Here is a 17039-nt window from a genome sequence, read left to right on the forward strand (position 1 = left end):
ATGGGGCGATGGGGGGTGCTATGGGGCGATGGGGGACACTGAGGGGGGCGAGATTTGGGGCACTATGGGGCGATGGGGGGTGCTATGGGGCCATGGGGGGTGATGGGGGGGCGCTATGGGGCGATGGGGGGTGTTATGGGGAGATGGGGGGTGCTATGGGGCGATGGGGGACACTGAGGGGGGCGAGATTTGGGGTGCTATGGGGCGCTGGGGGGCGGGGGGCGCAGCAGCTGGGCGCGCTGGGGGGCAGAGGGAGATGGGGGGGGGGCAGCCCTGGCTGCTCTGTGGGGTCCCCACGGCCCCAACCCCTCTGCGGGGTCCCCCTGTGGGGTCCCGCATGGCCCCAGCTCCTCTATGGGGTCTCTGCGGGGACCCCCTTACCCCCAGCTCCTCCCTGGGGTCTCCCTTTGGGGTGTGCCCTAGCCCCAGACCCCTTATAGGGCCCCCTATAGGGTCCTCCATGGCCCCAGACCCCTTATAGGGCCCCCTATAGGGTCCTCCGCGGCCCCAGACCCTTTATAGGGTCTCTGTGGGGACCCCGTTAACCCCAGCCCCTCTATGGGGTCTCCCTATGGGGTCCCCACGCCCCCAGCTCCTCTGTGGGGTCCCCACGGCCCCAGACCCTCTATAGGGACAGGATAAGCCCCCCAAGCCACCCCCCGCCCCTGCCCAACATGGCGGCGCCCACGCCGGCTTCGCCCGGCCCCGCCATGGCGCCCGCCCGCGCCTGCGCGCTGCGCCGCCCGCCCCAAGATGGCGCCTCCCCACCCAAATGGCGCCGACGGCATCCGCCACCACGCCCGCCCGCTTCCAAGATGGCGCCGCCCGCTTCCAAAACGGCGCCCGCCCCTTCCAAAATGGCGCCGCCCGCCCTCCCGCCATGTCAGCGCGCAGCAGCGCCAAGATGGCGGCGCGCCCCCACCCCCCCCCCCCCCCAGTTTCCCTACCGTTGTTGGCATGGTGACGGGCATCGGCCTAGGCCTCAGTGCCCGGTGCAGGCCCCAAAACGCGGCCCAGGCCCCGGTGCAGGCCTCAGCTCCCATTACAGGCCCCAAACACCAACACCAGGCCCCAGCACCAGCCCCAAAACGCTTCCATGAGGCCCCGGTACTGGCCCTAAACCATGGCTTCGGGCCCAACCCTGGTGCAGATCCCAAAACATGGTGTAGGCCCCAGGCCTGGTGCAGGCCTCAGTTCCTGTTACAGGCCCCAACCAACAACGTGAGGTCCCGGTACTGGCCCTAAACCACGGCACAAGCCCCAAACAGGGACACAAAGGCCCTGGTACCAGCCCAAACACCGACACGAGGCCCTGGTACCAGCCCTAAACCATGCTGCAGGCCCCAAAACGCTGACACGAGGCCCTGGTACCGGTGCAGGCCTCGGTTCCTGTTACAGGCCCCAAACACCAACACAAGGCCCTGGAACTATCACTAAACCACGGTGCAGGCCCCAAATACCAAAACAAGGCCCCAGTGCAGGCCTCAGCTCCTGTTATAGGCCCCAAACACCAACACGAGGTCCCGGTTCTGGCCCTAAACCACAGTGCACGCCCCAAACACTGACACAAGGCCCTGGTACCATCACTAAACCACAGTGCACACCCGAAATACCAAAACAAGGCCCCATTATCGGCCCTAAGCCACAGTGTAGGGCCCAATCCTGGTGTAGACGCCAGCCCCAGTGCAGGCCTCCATTCCCATTACAGGCCCCAAAACATCAACACCAGGCCCCACGACCGGCCCTAAACCATGATGCAGACCCCAAACACTGACACAAGGCCCCGGTACCGGCCCCAAACCACGGTGCAGGCCCAAAACCACCAACATGATGCCCCAGTACTGGCCCTAAACTATGGCATAGGGCCCAAACACCAACACGAGGCCCTGGTACCGGTTCAGGCCTCCATTCCCATTTTAGGCCCCAAACACCAACATGAGGCCCCGGTACTGGCCCTAAACTGTGGTGCAGACCCCAAAACATCAACACGAGGCCCCGGTGCTGTCACTAAACCACAGTGCAGACCCCAAATACCAAAACAAGGCCCCAGTACCAGCCCCAAGCCCTGGTACAGGCCCCAAAACACCGACACGAGGCCCTGGTACCGGTGCAGGCCTCCATTCCCATTATAGGCCCCAAACACCAACACGAGGCCCCAGTACCAGCCCTAAATCATGATGCAGACCCCAGACACTGACACAAGGCTCTGGAACCGGCCCTAAACCACAGCATAGACCCCAAATATCAAAACAAGTCCCCGGTATAGGCCCAAAACCCCAACATGAGGCCCCGTTAGCGGCCCTAAACCACGGTGCAGACCCCAAAACACCGACACGAGGCCCCTGCCCCGTCCCTAAACCCTGCCCCGGTCCCGTCCCCGTCCCCAGAGACACAGAGGCGAGGCGCGGGCTGAAGTCAAGCGAACGGTTTCTTTATTCTAAAAACGGCCGCAGCCGCCTACACTGCCGGGAGCTGGGAGGGGGGGGGGACGCGGCGGCGGCGCCACCCGTACAGCCCGAGCGGCCCCGCGCCCCCCGCCCGGACAGACACGGGACACCAAACGGGGCCACAACAGGCAGCACGCCTGGGGGGCCGGGGGGGGGGGGTCTTTTTTTTTTTTTTTTAAAGTTTTCTGTGTTTTTAACAAAAAAATGTGAGGGGGGGGGAATCAAGACGCCTACGGGGGTCGCTACGGGCTGACAGACACCGCGGTGGCAGTTCTAGTTTATCCCCAGAAAAAAAACAGGATGGATTATTTTTTTTTTTTATTATTATTAGTTTTTTTTTCTTTTTATTATTTAAAAAGGACTCCAGAGCTCCAAAATGGCTTCTCGCTGCGCCAGCCCCCGGCCCGTGAGGGGGAGAAGGGGAAAAAAAAAACCACCAAAAAAATTAAAAACGGAAAGGAAACGGCCGATTCGGAAGGAAAATTAAAAAAGAAACACACAACACAGAGTGTTTGAATTTCAAACAGTGAAAGGGCTGAGGGGCTGGGGGGGGCTGAGGGAGGGGGGAATAAAATCAAAAGGGAAAAAAGCCTAAAAATGGCCCAAAACGCGCAGCCCCCCCCGCGCCCCGACCCCTGCCTGCTGTTGGGGGACGGGGACGTCCCCGAGCGCCGCCTCCGGGCCTGGGGGGGAGGAAGGAGAAGGGGGGGGCCCCAGGGCCGTGCCCCCTCCCCAGTCGCCGCGCCTCATTCTGCCGAGAAAAATACAAAAAACAGGAAAAATAAAACCAAAAAAAAACCCAGACAACCGAGGAAAAGAAACGGTCCCAATTCCACTGAGGAGATTTTCAGGGCAATTTAATAGCGAGGGCGGGGGGGGAAGCACGCTGCTGGGGGGGGGGGGAAACGACCCCAAATCCCCAACCCCAAAGGGAGCAGAAACCTCCCCAAAACCCCCTGCCCCCCCCCCCCCCCCCCCCCCAACCCGAGAACAACCGAGCTGCAAGGAAAAAAACGAAGACGCTGCAAAAGGGAAGGAATTAGAGCCAACAGCGAATTTCTGCCCCAAAAAATCCGCCCCCGGCCCCCCCCCGGCCCCGCGCAGGGGGTGGCGAGGGAGGGGGGAGGGGGGGGCTGCACGCCGTCCCGATTACAAATACCTAACCAGCTTTGAAATGTTTTATAGAATAAGACAATATTCTTTTTCAACAAACTTTAAAAAAAATTTACATTGTTTTTTTTTTTTGTCCTTTTTCTCTCTTTTTTTTTTCTCCTTTTTTCTTTTTTTTTTTTCTTCCCCCCTCCCCGGCACCTCCCCCCCCACCCAAAAAAAAACCTCTCTGCCCCCCCCACAGCCCTGTTTTTTTTTTTTTTCATTTTTTTGTGTTTTTTTTTTTTTCTTTTTCCCGTCGGTTGTGTTTGGGGGAGCGGCGGACGCCTCCGCGGGGCGACTGCGGCCGGGCCTTCACCGGTAGCCCTGGTAGCCGTAGTAGTTCCTGTAGTATCGGTCTCTGTCCTGGTAGTAGTTCTGCCACTGCGGAGAAAAGGGGGGGAAATTGGTTATGGGGGGGGGGGTAAAAAATGAAAAAACGGGGGAAAAACGGTTATAGGGGGTAAAAAAATGAAAAAAATGGGGGGAAAACGGTTACGGAGGGGCTAAAAAATGGAAAACAAGAGGGGATAAAAGGTTCTGCAGGGGATAAAAAGGAAAAAAGGGGGGGAGAAATAATTATGGGGGGGGCTAAAAAGTGAACAACGGGGAAAAAAGGGTTATAGGGAGTAAAAAAATGAAAAAAATGGGGGGAAAATGGTTACGGAGGGGCTAAAAATGAAAGAGGGAGAAAAAATGGTTATGGAGGGGCTAAAAATGAAAAAAGGGGAGGGGGAAATGAAAAAAGGGGGCAAAAATGGTTATGGAAGGGCTAAAAGATGGAAAATAAGGGAAAAAAGGTTCTGTGGGGGCTAGGAATGAAAAAGGCAGGGGAATGGTTATGGGGGTAAAAAACTGAAAAAATGGGGGAAATATGGTTATGGGGGGCTAAAAAATGAAAAAAATGAAAGAATTGGTTCTGTGGAAGCTAAAAATGAGAAAAGCAGAGGAAACGGTTACAGGTGTAAAAAAAATTAAAAATAGGGGAAGAAATGGTTATGGAAGGGCTAAAAAAATGAAAAAAAGGGGAAAAAGGGTTCTGTGGGGGCTAAATGGAAACGTGGGGGAAATGGTTATGGAGGGGCTAAAAACGAAAAAAACTTGGGGGAAAGAAGGTTCTGTGGGGGCTAAAAATGAAAAAAGGGGAAGAAATGGTTGTGGGGAGGCTAATAAATGAAACTAAGGTGAGAAAATGGTTATGGGGGGCTAAGAAAGTGAAAAAAGGGAGAAAATGGTTATGGAGGAGCCTAAAAACTGAAAAAAAGGACAGAAACTGGTTGGGAAGAGAAAAAAGGGGAAAAAGGGTTATGTGAAAAATAAAAAACAAAAAAAGGGGGGAAAATGGTTACGTGGGGAGCTAACAAATGAGGAAAGGGGGGGAGAAAAGAGTTATGGAGGGCTAAAAATGAAAAAGGGGGGGAAATGGTTACGGGGGGTTAAAAAATGAAAAAAGGAAAATGGTTATAGTGGAGGCTGAAAAAAAAAATGAAAAAATGGGGGAAAATGGTTACAGGGAGACAAAAAATGGCACAAAGAGGGCTAAAAAGTGAAAGAAGGGAGAAAAATGGTTACAGGGGGGCTAAAAAATGAATACAAGGGGAAAGGGTTTGGGGGGCTAAAAAATGAAAAGAGGAAGAGAGAAATGGTTATAGCGGGGGCTAAAAAATGTAAAAAAGGGGGGAAAAATGTCTATTTGGGGGGTTAAAAATTGAGAAAACGGGGAAAAATGGTTATGAGGGGGTGAAGAGCGGAAAAAAAAGAGGGGAAAATGGTTACGGGGGGGCTAAAAATGGCACAAGAGGGGGGAAATGGTTGGGGGGGGGCTAAAAAAAGAAGGAAAAGGGGGCAGCGGGCGCCGCTCACCTCCCGGTTGTACTGCCGGTAGTAGTCCCGGTATCTGTTGTACTCGTAGTCGCGGCCGTAGAACCTGTCGTAGTCCCCTCGGTAGCGGTCGTAGAAGTTGCGGTAACCCTGGAAGATTGAAAAAGAAGCCCCAAAAAGCGGCCGAATGGCCTCAAAATGGGGTTTGGGGCAGGGAAGGAGGCCGCGGAGGACTCGACGCGGGCTCTCACCCCTCGGTTTCCAGGCTGCCCCCAGTACTGCTGCTGCCCGTAGACGCGATTGTCGTAGCCCCGGCGCTGGCCACCCACTGCGGGGGGGGAAAAAAGGGGTTGGGGTCACGGGGAAGCCCCGAAGGGGGGTCAGGAGGAGGCCGGGGGGGTCGGGGGAGGCCCCACCGTAGCCCTGGCCGCGGTTGCGGTTCTGGCGGTTGCGCTTGTTGCGGTTGTTGCGGCGGTTGGCGCGCTTCTCGGAGGGGGGCAGCAGCTTCCTGGCCTCCTCCTTGTACTTGGTGACCAGGGGCTGGGCCTCCTCCTTGGGCAGCTCGCCGTACAGCACCTCGTCCAGGTAGTCGTTCTTCTCCGGCAGCGAGTAGTTGGCTGCGGGGGGAGGGAAAAAAGGAGGATATGAGGTCGGGGAACGTGGGGGGGGGACGGGGGGGTTTGGGGGAGGCCGCACCTTTCATCTCCAGCATGACGGAGTCGGGGACGTCCTCGCCCTCGGCCTCCTTGCGCAGCTCCAGCCTCTTCTTCCAGTCGTCCTCGGTGGGCACGACGACCACCACCTTGCGGCAGAAGCCCTTGAAGGCCAGCAGCTTCCGCCGCTGCCCCGAGTTGTAGACGTTGCACTGCAGGGGGGGGGAGGAGGAGGAGGTGAGCCTTCGTCCCCACGTCCCCTCGGCCTCCCCCCCGCGCCCCCGCGGCCTCCACCTGGTCGAGGATGAAGTTCCTCTTGGCCCTGGGAGCGATCTGAACCAGCTTGCTAAGGCACTGAGCAGCTTGCTGGATTAACAGGTCCCTGCTCTTGGCGTCCAGCTCCTCCTCCTCGGGGCCCTTCGTCTGCCGGAGGGAGGAAATCATTAACAATAATTAACAATAATCGAGAAAGGGGGACGTGAGGGGCCGGGGGAGGCGTTTCGGGGCGCCCACCCGCAGCTGGTGCAGGACCAGCTCGGTCCCCAGGATGTTGTAGCGCTTGTCCCGGTTCTCCTCGCTGTGCTTCTGCGCCCACTGGGTCTTCCCCGAGCCCGGCAGCCCCACCATCAGCAGCACCTGGGGGGGGAAAAGGGGAAAAAATGAGGGGGGGGCAAAAAGGGGGCAAAAAAATCTAGGAAATGAGGATGGGGAACCCAAAAGGGGATAAAAAGATGGAGGAAGTGAGGATGGGGGGGTTGGGGGTAAAAAAAAAAGGGGGGGGGGGAATTGGGGAAATGAGGATGGGGGGAAAAGGGGGAAAATAATCAAGGAAATGAGGAAGGGGAACAGAAAAGGGAAAAAAAAGAATCGAGGAAATGAGGACGGAGAAGAAAAAACGGAAAAAAAAATCAAGGAAATGAAGGTGGTGGGGAAAAAAAGAGGAAAAAAATTAAATGAAACGGGGGTGGGGGGCCCAAAAAGGGGGAAAAAAAGAAAAAAAAATTGGTAAAACAAGGATGGGGGGGGGAGAAAGGGGAACGAAAAGTTGAGGAAATGAGCACGGGGAAAAAAGGGAGAAAAAAAAATCAATGAAATGAGAATGGGGAACCCAAAAGGGGAAAAAAAAGTTGAGAAAATGAGAACGGGGGCGGAAAAAATGAGGAATTGAAAATGGGAAGCCCAAAAGGGGAGAAAAAAGTTGAGGAAATGAGGGTGGGGGGCCCAAAAGGGGGAAAAAAATGAGAAAATGAGAAGGGGGGACACGAAAGGGGAGAAAAATTGAAAAAATAAGGATTGGGGGAGGGGAAAAAGGGGGAAAAAATTAAGGAAATGAGCATGGGGAGGGGAAAAAGGGGGGAAAAAATAAGGAAATGAGCATGGGGAGGGGAAAAAGGGGGAAAAAATTAAGGAAATGAGCATGGGGAGGGAAAAAAATGAGGAATTTAGGATGGGGAGCCCAAAAGGGGAACAAAAAAGTTGAGGAAATGAGGGTGGGGGGCCCAAAAGGAGATAAAAAAGTCAATGATATGAGGGTAGGGAGACCAAAAGGGGATAGAAAAAGTTGAGGAAATAAGGATGGGACCCGAAAGGGAAAGAAAACGGAGGAAACGAGGGGAAAGATCGGCTAAACGAGGCGGGGGAGCCCCCAACGCCCCCCCCCAGCCCCGCGAAGGCGGCGCCCCCCGCCCGACCTCGCACTCCTCCGTGGTTTTGGGGGGCAGCGGGGTGCGGACGCGCTCCTCGGGGGGCAGGGCGTGGATGAAGACGAAGCCGTCGGGGCCGGGGCAGAGGGGCTCGGCCTTCTGCCCGAAGTTGAGCTCGACGGCGCAGCCCTTGCACAGCACGTGGGGCAGCAGCGCCCGGCCCCCCAGCGCCGCCTTGGGCACCCCGAAAGCCGGCCCCAGCGCCTCGCCGTTCTTGGCGAAGGACAGCTCCACCACCTCGGCGCCCTCGAAGTCCTGCGGAGAGACGCAAAACGGGGAAAAAAAAGGGTCGGTCGGGGTCCGTTTGGGGGTTTTCGGCCCCGAATCGCGGCCCGCCGCGCGCACCGCGTAGCAGCCGATGACGTCGCTCTCGCCGAAGGGCTGCCCGAAGGCCTCAAAGCGCCCGCTCGCCACCTTCAGCCCCCGGCTGTCGTAGCCGTAGGAGAACTCGTCCTCCCCTGCAAACGGGACGGAAAGCACAAAAATGGGGCAGAAGTCCCCCAAACGGGACAAACGGTCCCAAAAACGGAGCAAAAATCACCCCAAACGGAGCAAAAATCACCCCAAACGGAGCAAAAATCACCCCAAACGGAGCAAAAATCACCCCAAACGGAGCAAAAATCACCCCAAACGGAGCAAAAATCACCCCAAACGGAGCAAAAATCACCCCAAACGGAGCAAAAATCACCCCAAACGGAGCAAAAATCACCCCAAACGGAGCAAAAATCACCCCAAACGGAGCAAAAATCACCCCAAACGGAGCAAAAATCACCCCAAAACGGAGCAAAAATCCACCCCAAACGGAGCGAACGCCCGCCAAAGAGAGGGCAAAAGTCTCCGAAAAATAGAACCAAACGCCCTCAAAACCAGACAACTCCCACAAAACCTCCCCCAAACCCTGATAAAACCCCCCAAGCCCCACACAAAGCCCCCTCAAAATCCCCCGAAACCCGCACCACCCCCCAAAACCACACCACCACCCCCGAAAACCCACACCAATCCCCCCCAAGCCCACTCCAAACACCCCAAAATCCCCCAAATTCACACCAACCCCCCCACAAACCCACACCAAACCCCCCCAAATCCCCCAAAACCCAAACCAAAGCCCCCCAAAACCACACAACCCCCCCAAATCTCCCAAATTCACACCAACCCCCCCACAAACCCACATCAAACCCCCCAAATCCCCACCAAACACCCCCAAAACCCACAGCAACCCCTCCAAAACCCATACCAAACCCCCCAAAATCCCCCAAATTCACACCAACCCCCCAAAATCCCCCCCAAAATGAAGGGGGGGGGCTCGGGGGCTCACCCAGCTGCGAGTGGGAGAAGTCGACGGACCAGCCGACGCGGAAGAGCGGCACCTCGGAGCTGCCCTCCTTCACCGGGAGGTGCTGCGTCACCTGCGGGGAAACGGGGCAAAACTGAGCCTTTTTGGGCAAAAAGCAGGGTTTCTGGGCAAAAAGCAAGGTTTCTGTGATGTATAAGATATTTTTCTGCATGTGGAAAGGGGCAGGAGCTGAGAAAAAGTGGCCAAAGGGTGAGGAAAGGAGCCGAAAGCAGAGGCTGCGGGGGTCCAAAGCAGTGACAGGAGAACAAACCCCAAAAGTGTCCCATATTTGGGATAAAATGGGGCAAAACGGAGGCTTTTTGGGCAAAAAGCGGAGTTTTCTAAATGTGGAAAGGGGCCAAAGTGGAGGGAAAGTGGCCAAAGGGGAAGGAAAGGAGCCAAAAGAGGAGGCTGTGGGGGTCCAAAGCAGTGGAGACGGGACCAAGCCACAGAATTGTCCCATATTTGGGATAAAATGGGGCAAAATTGAGGCTTTTTGGGCAAAAATTGGGGTTTTCTGCATGTGGAAAGGGGACGGAGCTGAGGGAAAGTGGCCAAAGGGTGAGGAAAGGAGCCAAAAGCGGAGGCTGCGGGGGTCCAAACCGGTGACAGGAGAACAAACCCCCAAAATATCCCATATTTGGGACAAAATGGGGCAAAACAGAGGCTTTTGGAGCAAAAAGCGGAGTTTTCTAAATATGGAAAGGGGCCAAACTGGAGGGAAAGGGGCTAAAGGGGAAGGAAAGGAGCCAAAAGCGGAGGCTGCAGGGCTTCAAAATGGTGACAGAATGACAAACCTCACAAGCGTCCCATATTTGGGATAAAATGGGGTAAAATGGAGGCTTTTGGGGCAAAAATTGGGGTCTTCAGCACATGAAAAGGGATGGAGCTGAGGGAAAGTGGCCAAAGGGGATGGAAAGGAGCCAAAAGCGGAGGCTGCGGGGGTCCAAAGCGGTGACAGGAGGACAAACCCCAAAAGCATCCCATATTTGCGACAAAATGGGGCAAAACGGAGGGTTTTTGGGCAAAAAGTGGAGTTTTCTAAATGTGGAAAGGGGCCAAAGTGGAGGGAAAGTGGCCAAAGGGGAAGGAAAGGAGCCAAAAGAGGAGGCTGTGGGGGTCCAAAGCAGTGGAGACGGGACCAAGCCACAGAATTGTCCCATATTTGGGATAAAATGGGGCAAAATTGAGGCTTTTTGGGCAAAAATTGGGGTTTTCTGCATGTGGAAAGGGGACGGAGCTGAGGGAAAGTGGCCAAAGGGTGAGGAAAGGAGCCAAAAGCGGAGGCTGCGGGGGTCCAAAGCCATGAACAGAGGGGACCAAGCCCCCAAAGTGCCCCAAATGTGGACAAAAGCAGCCCCAAAATGCCCGGAAATCCCCCCAAAAGGCCGCACCTTGGCCTCGAAGCAGACCCTGCCCTTGGTGACGCCGTGCGTGCTCCGCGCTCCGGCCCAGAGGGCCGGGAACTTCTCGAAGAAGAGCGGCTGCCCCCCATAGCGGTCCTTCGTGGCGCGGAAGTGCAGGTCCGAGGTGTCTGCGGGGCGAGAAACGGGGCGAAAAATCAGCAAAACGGGCAAAATTGTCAACAGCGGGGAGGCTGCAGCGCTCCCCAGCCGCGTTTTCAAGGGTTTTTCCCCCCCCAAAATCGTCCCGCTGCTCTTTAAAATGTCAGATTCGAGAAATTCTGGGGGGATTTCGGAGTTTTCCTTGAGCAATAGCGGTGCAGTGACAAATTTGGTTGTTTCATAACCTTTTTCACAACCTTTCTTTTAATAAATAAAAGGTTTACGACCTCTCATTTAATAAGTGAAAGGTTGGTAAAAGATTATAGATTCTTTACAGCGCGTTAGCGGGACAAGCGCTACGGATTCGGAGCTTTTATTAACTAAAAAAACCCAAAAAGATCAAAAAGAAGCAAAAACGAGCCGTGTGCCCACATCCAGGCACCGCCTTCCTGCAGCTTCCTGCTCAATTAGTGCCGCTGCTCGTTAATTAGGCTGGCCATGATGACAAAAAGATATTTTTGCCCCCCAAAACGGTGCCTTTTTACCATGTTTTGAGTTGACCCCCCCGCTACGTACACGTGTCCAGGATGACGGCGCTCTCATCGTCCTCCCCTTCTCTCGGCTCCTCCTCCGGCGGCGGCGGCGACTTGGAGCTGAGCGAAAAAGGCCGGTTTTCAGCCCAAAAAAAGGGGCCGGGGATGGGGAGGAAGGGGAGGAAGGGGCGGCACGCACCGGCTGTTGTAGGCCTCCTCGCGGAACTCGTAGTAGGCGCGCCCGTGCTCGTCCTTCTCGTCCCGCTGCCGCTTGACGCCGCGCCGCTCCCCGTCCGAGCCCGCCGGCTTCGCCTTGTCCTCCTCGTCCGCTGCCGGCACGAAAAACGCCGTTACAGCCCCAAAATCTGGCCCAATTTGGTAAAGCCCTACCCTTGCAGGTGCTAAGCCTCACGGTTTCGCTCTCCCGGCCGCGTTAACGAAGGTAAGAATTAATTAAGCAACGCCGTGAGGTTTTGTAATTCAGCTCCCTTCATTTTCGCGGCCAAATCCCAACATAGAACAGCAATAAGGCAGCAAAAACCCTTAAAAAAGGCTAAAACAAACCTTAAAGCCCCTTAAAAACGAAAAATTAACAAAATTCCATCTCCAGTTCCATCAAAAAAAAAATCTCAGGTCTGGGACCTGCTCGTTAATTAATAACGAGGAAAGCAAAAGCCTAACGAACCCGCCGGGCTCCTGCACAAAAAAACCCAAACCCATCAATAAACGCAATTCTCCCTGGTTTTAACCACATTCCCCCCAAAAAAATGCTTTTTCTCTTGAGGTCAAAACCCAGAAAAAGGCAACTTTGGGCCCGGAGCCCGCTGGCAACATAAATCCAGCCGGTTTGGGGTTTTTTTTTGGTCCTAAAACGTCATAAAAAGCGGCCGGAACGGCGCGGCGCCCTCCTTCCTCCTGGGGGCCGTGGGGCTGGTTAATTAACGCTTCGTTAAGCGCTAATTGCCCGCTCCTTGGGGCACCTTTGGGTTTTTTTTTTTAGGGTCCGATGGTCAAATAGAGCCCCAGGGGGCTTCAGAAAGATGTTTTTGCCCCAAAAGCGGGGTTTTGGGGGGAGTTTTGAGGGGGTTTAAGTGGTTTTGGTGGTTTAAGGAGGGGTTGCGGGACCCCAAAGCACGGAGAGCCCCAAATCTGGGGGACACGGGGACCCCCCAAGTGAGGGGGCACAGAGGGAACCCCCAAAGCACCCCCAGAAAACACGTAGGGACCCCCGTTGTGCCCCGAAAACATGCACGGGGACCCCAAAAATGCCCCAGGAACCCCCCAAAACCTTGGGAGGAAACAGCTGGGGACCCCCAAAATGCCCCAAAACCTCCCGAGGGAACAGGTTGGCACCCCAAAGCCTTACGGGGAAAGAGTTGGGGGCCCCCAACGCACCCTAAGGACCCCCCAAAATACCTGGGGGAGCAGTCGGGGACCCCCAAAATCTTATGAGAAAACTGTTGGGGACCCCAAACTTCCCACAGAAACGCCCAAAACCATGCACGGCAACACCTGAGGACCCCCAAAACTCCACCGAGACCCCCAAAACTTCGCGAGGCAGCAGGTTAAGACCCCCAAAACCTTCTGGGGCAACAGGTGGGGACCCCCAAAACACCACCAAATCCCTTAAAACTTTGGGGAGCAGCAGATTGGGACCCCCCAAAACATGCTATGGACCCCCAAAGCACCCTGTGGACCCCCCGAACTTCGGGGGAAACAGATCAGGACCCCCAAAAACACCCCGAGGAACCCCAAACTTCACAGGGCAACAGATTAAGACCCCAAAAAACACTTTGGAGACCCCCCCAAAGCGCCATTGGGACATCCCGAACTTCAGGGTGAAGCAGGTTGGGACCCCCCAAAACCACCCTGGGGACCCCAAAAGTGCCCCCGGGAACCCCCAAACTTTGTGGGCAAGCAGACCGGGAGCGCCAAAACCACCCTGGGGGACCCCCAAAGCACCCCTGCGACCTCCTAAACTTTACGGAGCTGCAGACTGGGACCCCCCAACACGCTCCGGGGACCCCCAAAGCACCCTGTAGACCCCCCCAAACTTTGGGAGGAAGCAGATTGGGATCCCCCTAAAGCACCCTGGGGACCCCCAAACTTGACGACAAACAGATTCGGGCCCCCAAAACACGCTGGGGACCCCCAAAACTTTGCGGGACAACACCTAGGGACCCCCCAAGCTTTGGGGAGAAGCACATCGGGACCCCCCAAAACACCCTGAGGGCCCCCAAAACACCCCGGGGACCCCCAAATTTTTGGGGGCAGCAGCTCGGGGACCCCCCAAATCCCTCCGGGGGGGCTCCGCGGCGGCGCTCACCGGCCTGGGCGGCCTCCTCCTCCTTGGCCTCGGCGGCGGCGGCCTCGTCCCCGCTGGGGGCTTCCTCGGGCGGCCGCTCGGCGCCGTTCACGCCGCTGCCCTCGGGGCCTTCGGGCTGCGGCTCCTCGGCCGCCGCCGGCTCCTGGGGCTGCTGCTGCTGGGGCTGCTGCTGGGGCTCCTCCGGGGGGGCCGCGGCCTCCTCCGCCTCCTCCTCCTCCTCCTCCTCCACCTCCGGGGGGCCGGCCGGGGCCGCCTCCGCCTCACCGGGAGCCTCGGCGGCTTCCTCGTCGGCCAGCAGCGCTTCCTCGTCCTCCTCCTCCTCCTCGTCCTCCTCTTCCTCGTCTTCCTCTTCCTCCTCCTCCTCCTCCTCCTCGGGGCCTCCGGGCCGGTGCGAGGCCGGCCCCGCCGGCGGCGGCCCCGCTTCCCCTCCGCAGGCCGCCGCCGCAGCCCCGCCGCCGCCGCCGCCTCCGCTCTCCTCGGGCCCCGCCGCCAACATCTCGGCGTCCAGGGCCTCCTGCAGCCGCTGCGCCAGCTCCACCTTCAGGCCGCGCGAGTCCAGGCCGCGGCGGCCCAGCTCGGCCCGCAGCTCGGTCACCTTCAGCCGCTTCACGTCCATGGCGGCGGCGGCGACAACGGGGGAAAAACGGGGAGGAGGGGGGGGGGGAAGGGGGAAGGGACCGGGGGGGGGAGGGGGGGGCGGAAGCTGTGAGGGAGCCGCCGAAAGGGTGGGGGGGGGAAGAGGCCTGAGGCGGCGGAGGCCGAGCCCCGGAGGGCGGCGGGAGGAAGAGGAGGAGGAAGGCGGGGGGGGGCCGCGAGGGGCGGGGGGGGGGAGCCGAGGAAGGGGAGGGGGGGGCGGCGCCTCCACGCGAAGGCCGGAGCCCGCCGGGGGGGGGGGAGCGGAGCGGAGCGGAGCGGCCCCGGGCCCTGCCCTCCCCGCCGCCGCCGCCGCCTCCTCGCCGCCGCCTCCCGCGCGCGCACCGCGCATGCGCCGCGCGCCCCCCCGCGCCTGCGCGCGGCGCCCTCCGCGCCCCCTCGCGGCGCACCGCGCCTGCGCGCCCCGCGCTCCGGGCCCCCTCGCCGCGCACCGCGCCTGCGCGCCGCGCCCGCTCTCCCCCGCAACGCTCCGCACCCCCCGGCCTATTTTTCCATTGGGTGAGCGGCGCCCTATGGGCGACCGTGGCACCCTCTGTTCTGCCTAGCGACGCGGAAAGGCGCTATTCTATTGGCCCCCCGCCGCCGCGCTCGCTCCTCGTTTTATTTTCCCATTGGGCGCGCCGCGCCCTATGGAAAAACGGAGGAGCGTCCGTTCTGCCTAGCGACGCGGAAAGGCGCTTTCCTATTGGGCGGCGGCTCCTCGCTCGCTTCCCGCCGTCGCGCACCCGCCGCCATTTTGTGACGGGGCCTGAGGCGGCCGCGGCGGCGTTCGAGGGCGGCGGGGCCGCGGCCGGGGTAGGGCCCGGGCACGAATCGGGGCTCCCGAGGCCGGGCCCGTCCCGGCGGTGCCGGGGGAGCAGCGAGTTGGCCCGGTAGAGGGCGCAGCGGGGGCCCCGGGGACCGGCACGCAGGCGGCCGCCGTGCTGCGCAGCAGCGCCTCACGAAAATGGTGGCGGCCCTGACGGGGAGCTCCGCCGAGCACCGCCGGGCGTTAGGGGGACAAAAAGGGGAATGTGGCTCAAGGCAAACACTCGGCGAGGCGGTAGCAAGCAGGTAGGGCACTTTACAGTATAAATTATTTCATACAACCATAAAAGCTCAAAAATTTATTAAATATTTATTATTTACGCAGGTTCGCATCTGTTTCTGTTAGCAGCAGCTCCTCGGCAGGCCCGGGGCTCACCAGGGAGACGCGACAAAAGTTCTCCAATACCAAAACGTCACAGATTTAAGCCGCAGGTGGGCAAATGGAAGTAAAACGTCTTCCACAGGGCAGCCAAGCTTGTATAAGCTTACACCATGATGATGGTGTTAAGGTTTATTTTTTATAAACGGGAATCAAACTGCGGCAGAGCACACGTGGGTGAGGAAAGGTGGTGTTGGCCAGAGGCAGCTCTGCTTTATTCCCACCTGACACCACACAGCTTTTAGGCTGCATTTTTTTCAGATGTTTTAAGTCCCAAGAGGAATAAATGCTTTTGGTTTCTTTTTTTTTTAACTATTTCAAGTCCCAAGAGAAACAAACACTTTTAGGTTAATTAAGTGTTTTGAGTCCCGAAAGGAACAAACGAGCCCCGGCAGCACTTCAGGGCCGTTCATCCAGCTGCTACCCTCCTGCCTTGGGGTAGAAACTCATTTTTTTCCTATTTTTGTCACTCCTATGGCTCCTCTGACAGCGCCTACGTGCGTGGCACAGGCACAGCGGTGGCTTTTAGTGTCTTTTTCCTACGCTTTCACGACAAATTAGGGGAATTCGGCTAAAACAAGAACACAATATTCCCCTTTTTCATGTATTAGTTGGAAAAATAAAGCAATTTAATTCCCTGACCCCATACGAGGACACAATGAGGGGTTCCCTCGACCCCCCCCCCGGCTCCGCGGCTGCTTCACGAAATGGCCGCTTTGAACGGGTCACGTGGTGCCGCGCGGCCTCCCGATTGGCCGCGAGCAGGCGGCGGCGCCGCCCGATTGGCTGCGGGGTGGGGCAGGTCCCGCCCCGCCGCCTGCACTCCATCGGCGTAGCCCCGCCCCTCGGCCTCGTTCCCGTGACGGAACCTCAATTTGCATGCCCCGCCCACATTCAGAGGGGGCCACGCCCCCTTCGTGTAGAGATACGCGGGTAATTTGCATACCACGCCCGCTGTCGCTGTGACCACGCCCATTCAACGTGGGCTACGTCGATCGTGTCCGTGAAAGGGGCGGGGCCACATCTGGGAGTGGGCGGGGCCATTGGGAGGGGGCGGGGCCACTGGGAGGGGGCGGGGCCACTGGGAGGGGGCGGGGCCTGCGCGTGGGGCCCAGGAGCAGCGCTGTAAAAAGGGCAAAAAAAGAGGGAAAAAGGCAAAAAATGAGGGAAAAATGCAACAAGATGAGGGGAAAAGGAAATGAGAAGAGAGGCAACAAGAGAGGAAAAAAACACACAAAAAATGAGGAGAAAAAGATAAAAAGCGAGGGAAAAAGGAAAAGAAGCAGGGAAAAAAGCAAAAAATGAGGGAAAATGAAAATATGGAGGGAAAGGGGCAAAAAAGAGGGAACAAAAGGCAAAAAAAGAGGGAAAAAGGCAAAAAAGAGGGAAAGAGTGATAAAAAGGGCAAAAAAATAAGGAAAAAGCAACAAAAGTGAGGCAGAAAAAATGAGAGCAAAAGATGAAGGAAAAAAGCAAAAACATAAGGAAAAAGTCAAAAATGAGGAAAAAGGCAAAGTAAGAAAAAAAAGCAAATTAAGAGGGAAAAAAGCAAAATAGGAGGAAAAAAAAGTGAGGAGGAAAAAATTACAGAAAAGGCAAAAAATGAGGGAGAAAATGCAAAAAAAAAAGACAGAAAAGCCGCTTTTTGGCAACGTGCCCTGATGGAAAGCGACTTCACACTTCTTAAATTATTTTCTTACATTTTTTTCCCACAAAATGCCCCAAATCG

The 17039-nt window shown here is 57.2% G+C and overlaps 1 protein-coding gene and 1 long non-coding RNA gene across 2 annotated transcripts; one reads left to right on the top strand and one right to left on the bottom strand.

The window, feature by feature from the left end:
* Positions 1–921: 921 nt before the first annotated feature.
* LOC308187190 lies at positions 922–3329 on the top strand. The gene is made up of 2 exons (XR_013944508.1): positions 922–1398; positions 1501–3329. It is a non-coding gene; the product is annotated as an uncharacterized lncRNA (long non-coding RNA).
* On the bottom strand, positions 2411–14266 carry HNRNPUL2 (heterogeneous nuclear ribonucleoprotein U like 2). Its single transcript, XM_080609364.1, has 14 exons — positions 13471–14266; positions 11344–11473; positions 11188–11264; positions 10501–10640; positions 9089–9179; positions 8119–8231; positions 7762–8028; positions 6584–6706; positions 6365–6493; positions 6114–6282; positions 5834–6034; positions 5669–5745; positions 5460–5567; positions 2411–3980 (listed from the first exon to the last, which is right to left on the bottom strand). Exons 1-14 carry the CDS (start codon positions 14084–14086, stop codon positions 3912–3914), a joined length of 2310 nt encoding a protein of 769 aa, XP_080465490.1. The 5' UTR covers positions 14087–14266; the 3' UTR covers positions 2411–3911.
* Between the last annotated feature and the right edge of the window lie 2773 nt (positions 14267–17039).

This window comes from Anser brachyrhynchus (assembly GCF_964034855.1).
Source record: "Anser brachyrhynchus genome assembly, contig: SCAFFOLD_562, whole genome shotgun sequence".
NCBI classification, from domain to species: domain Eukaryota; kingdom Metazoa; phylum Chordata; class Aves; order Anseriformes; family Anatidae; genus Anser; species Anser brachyrhynchus.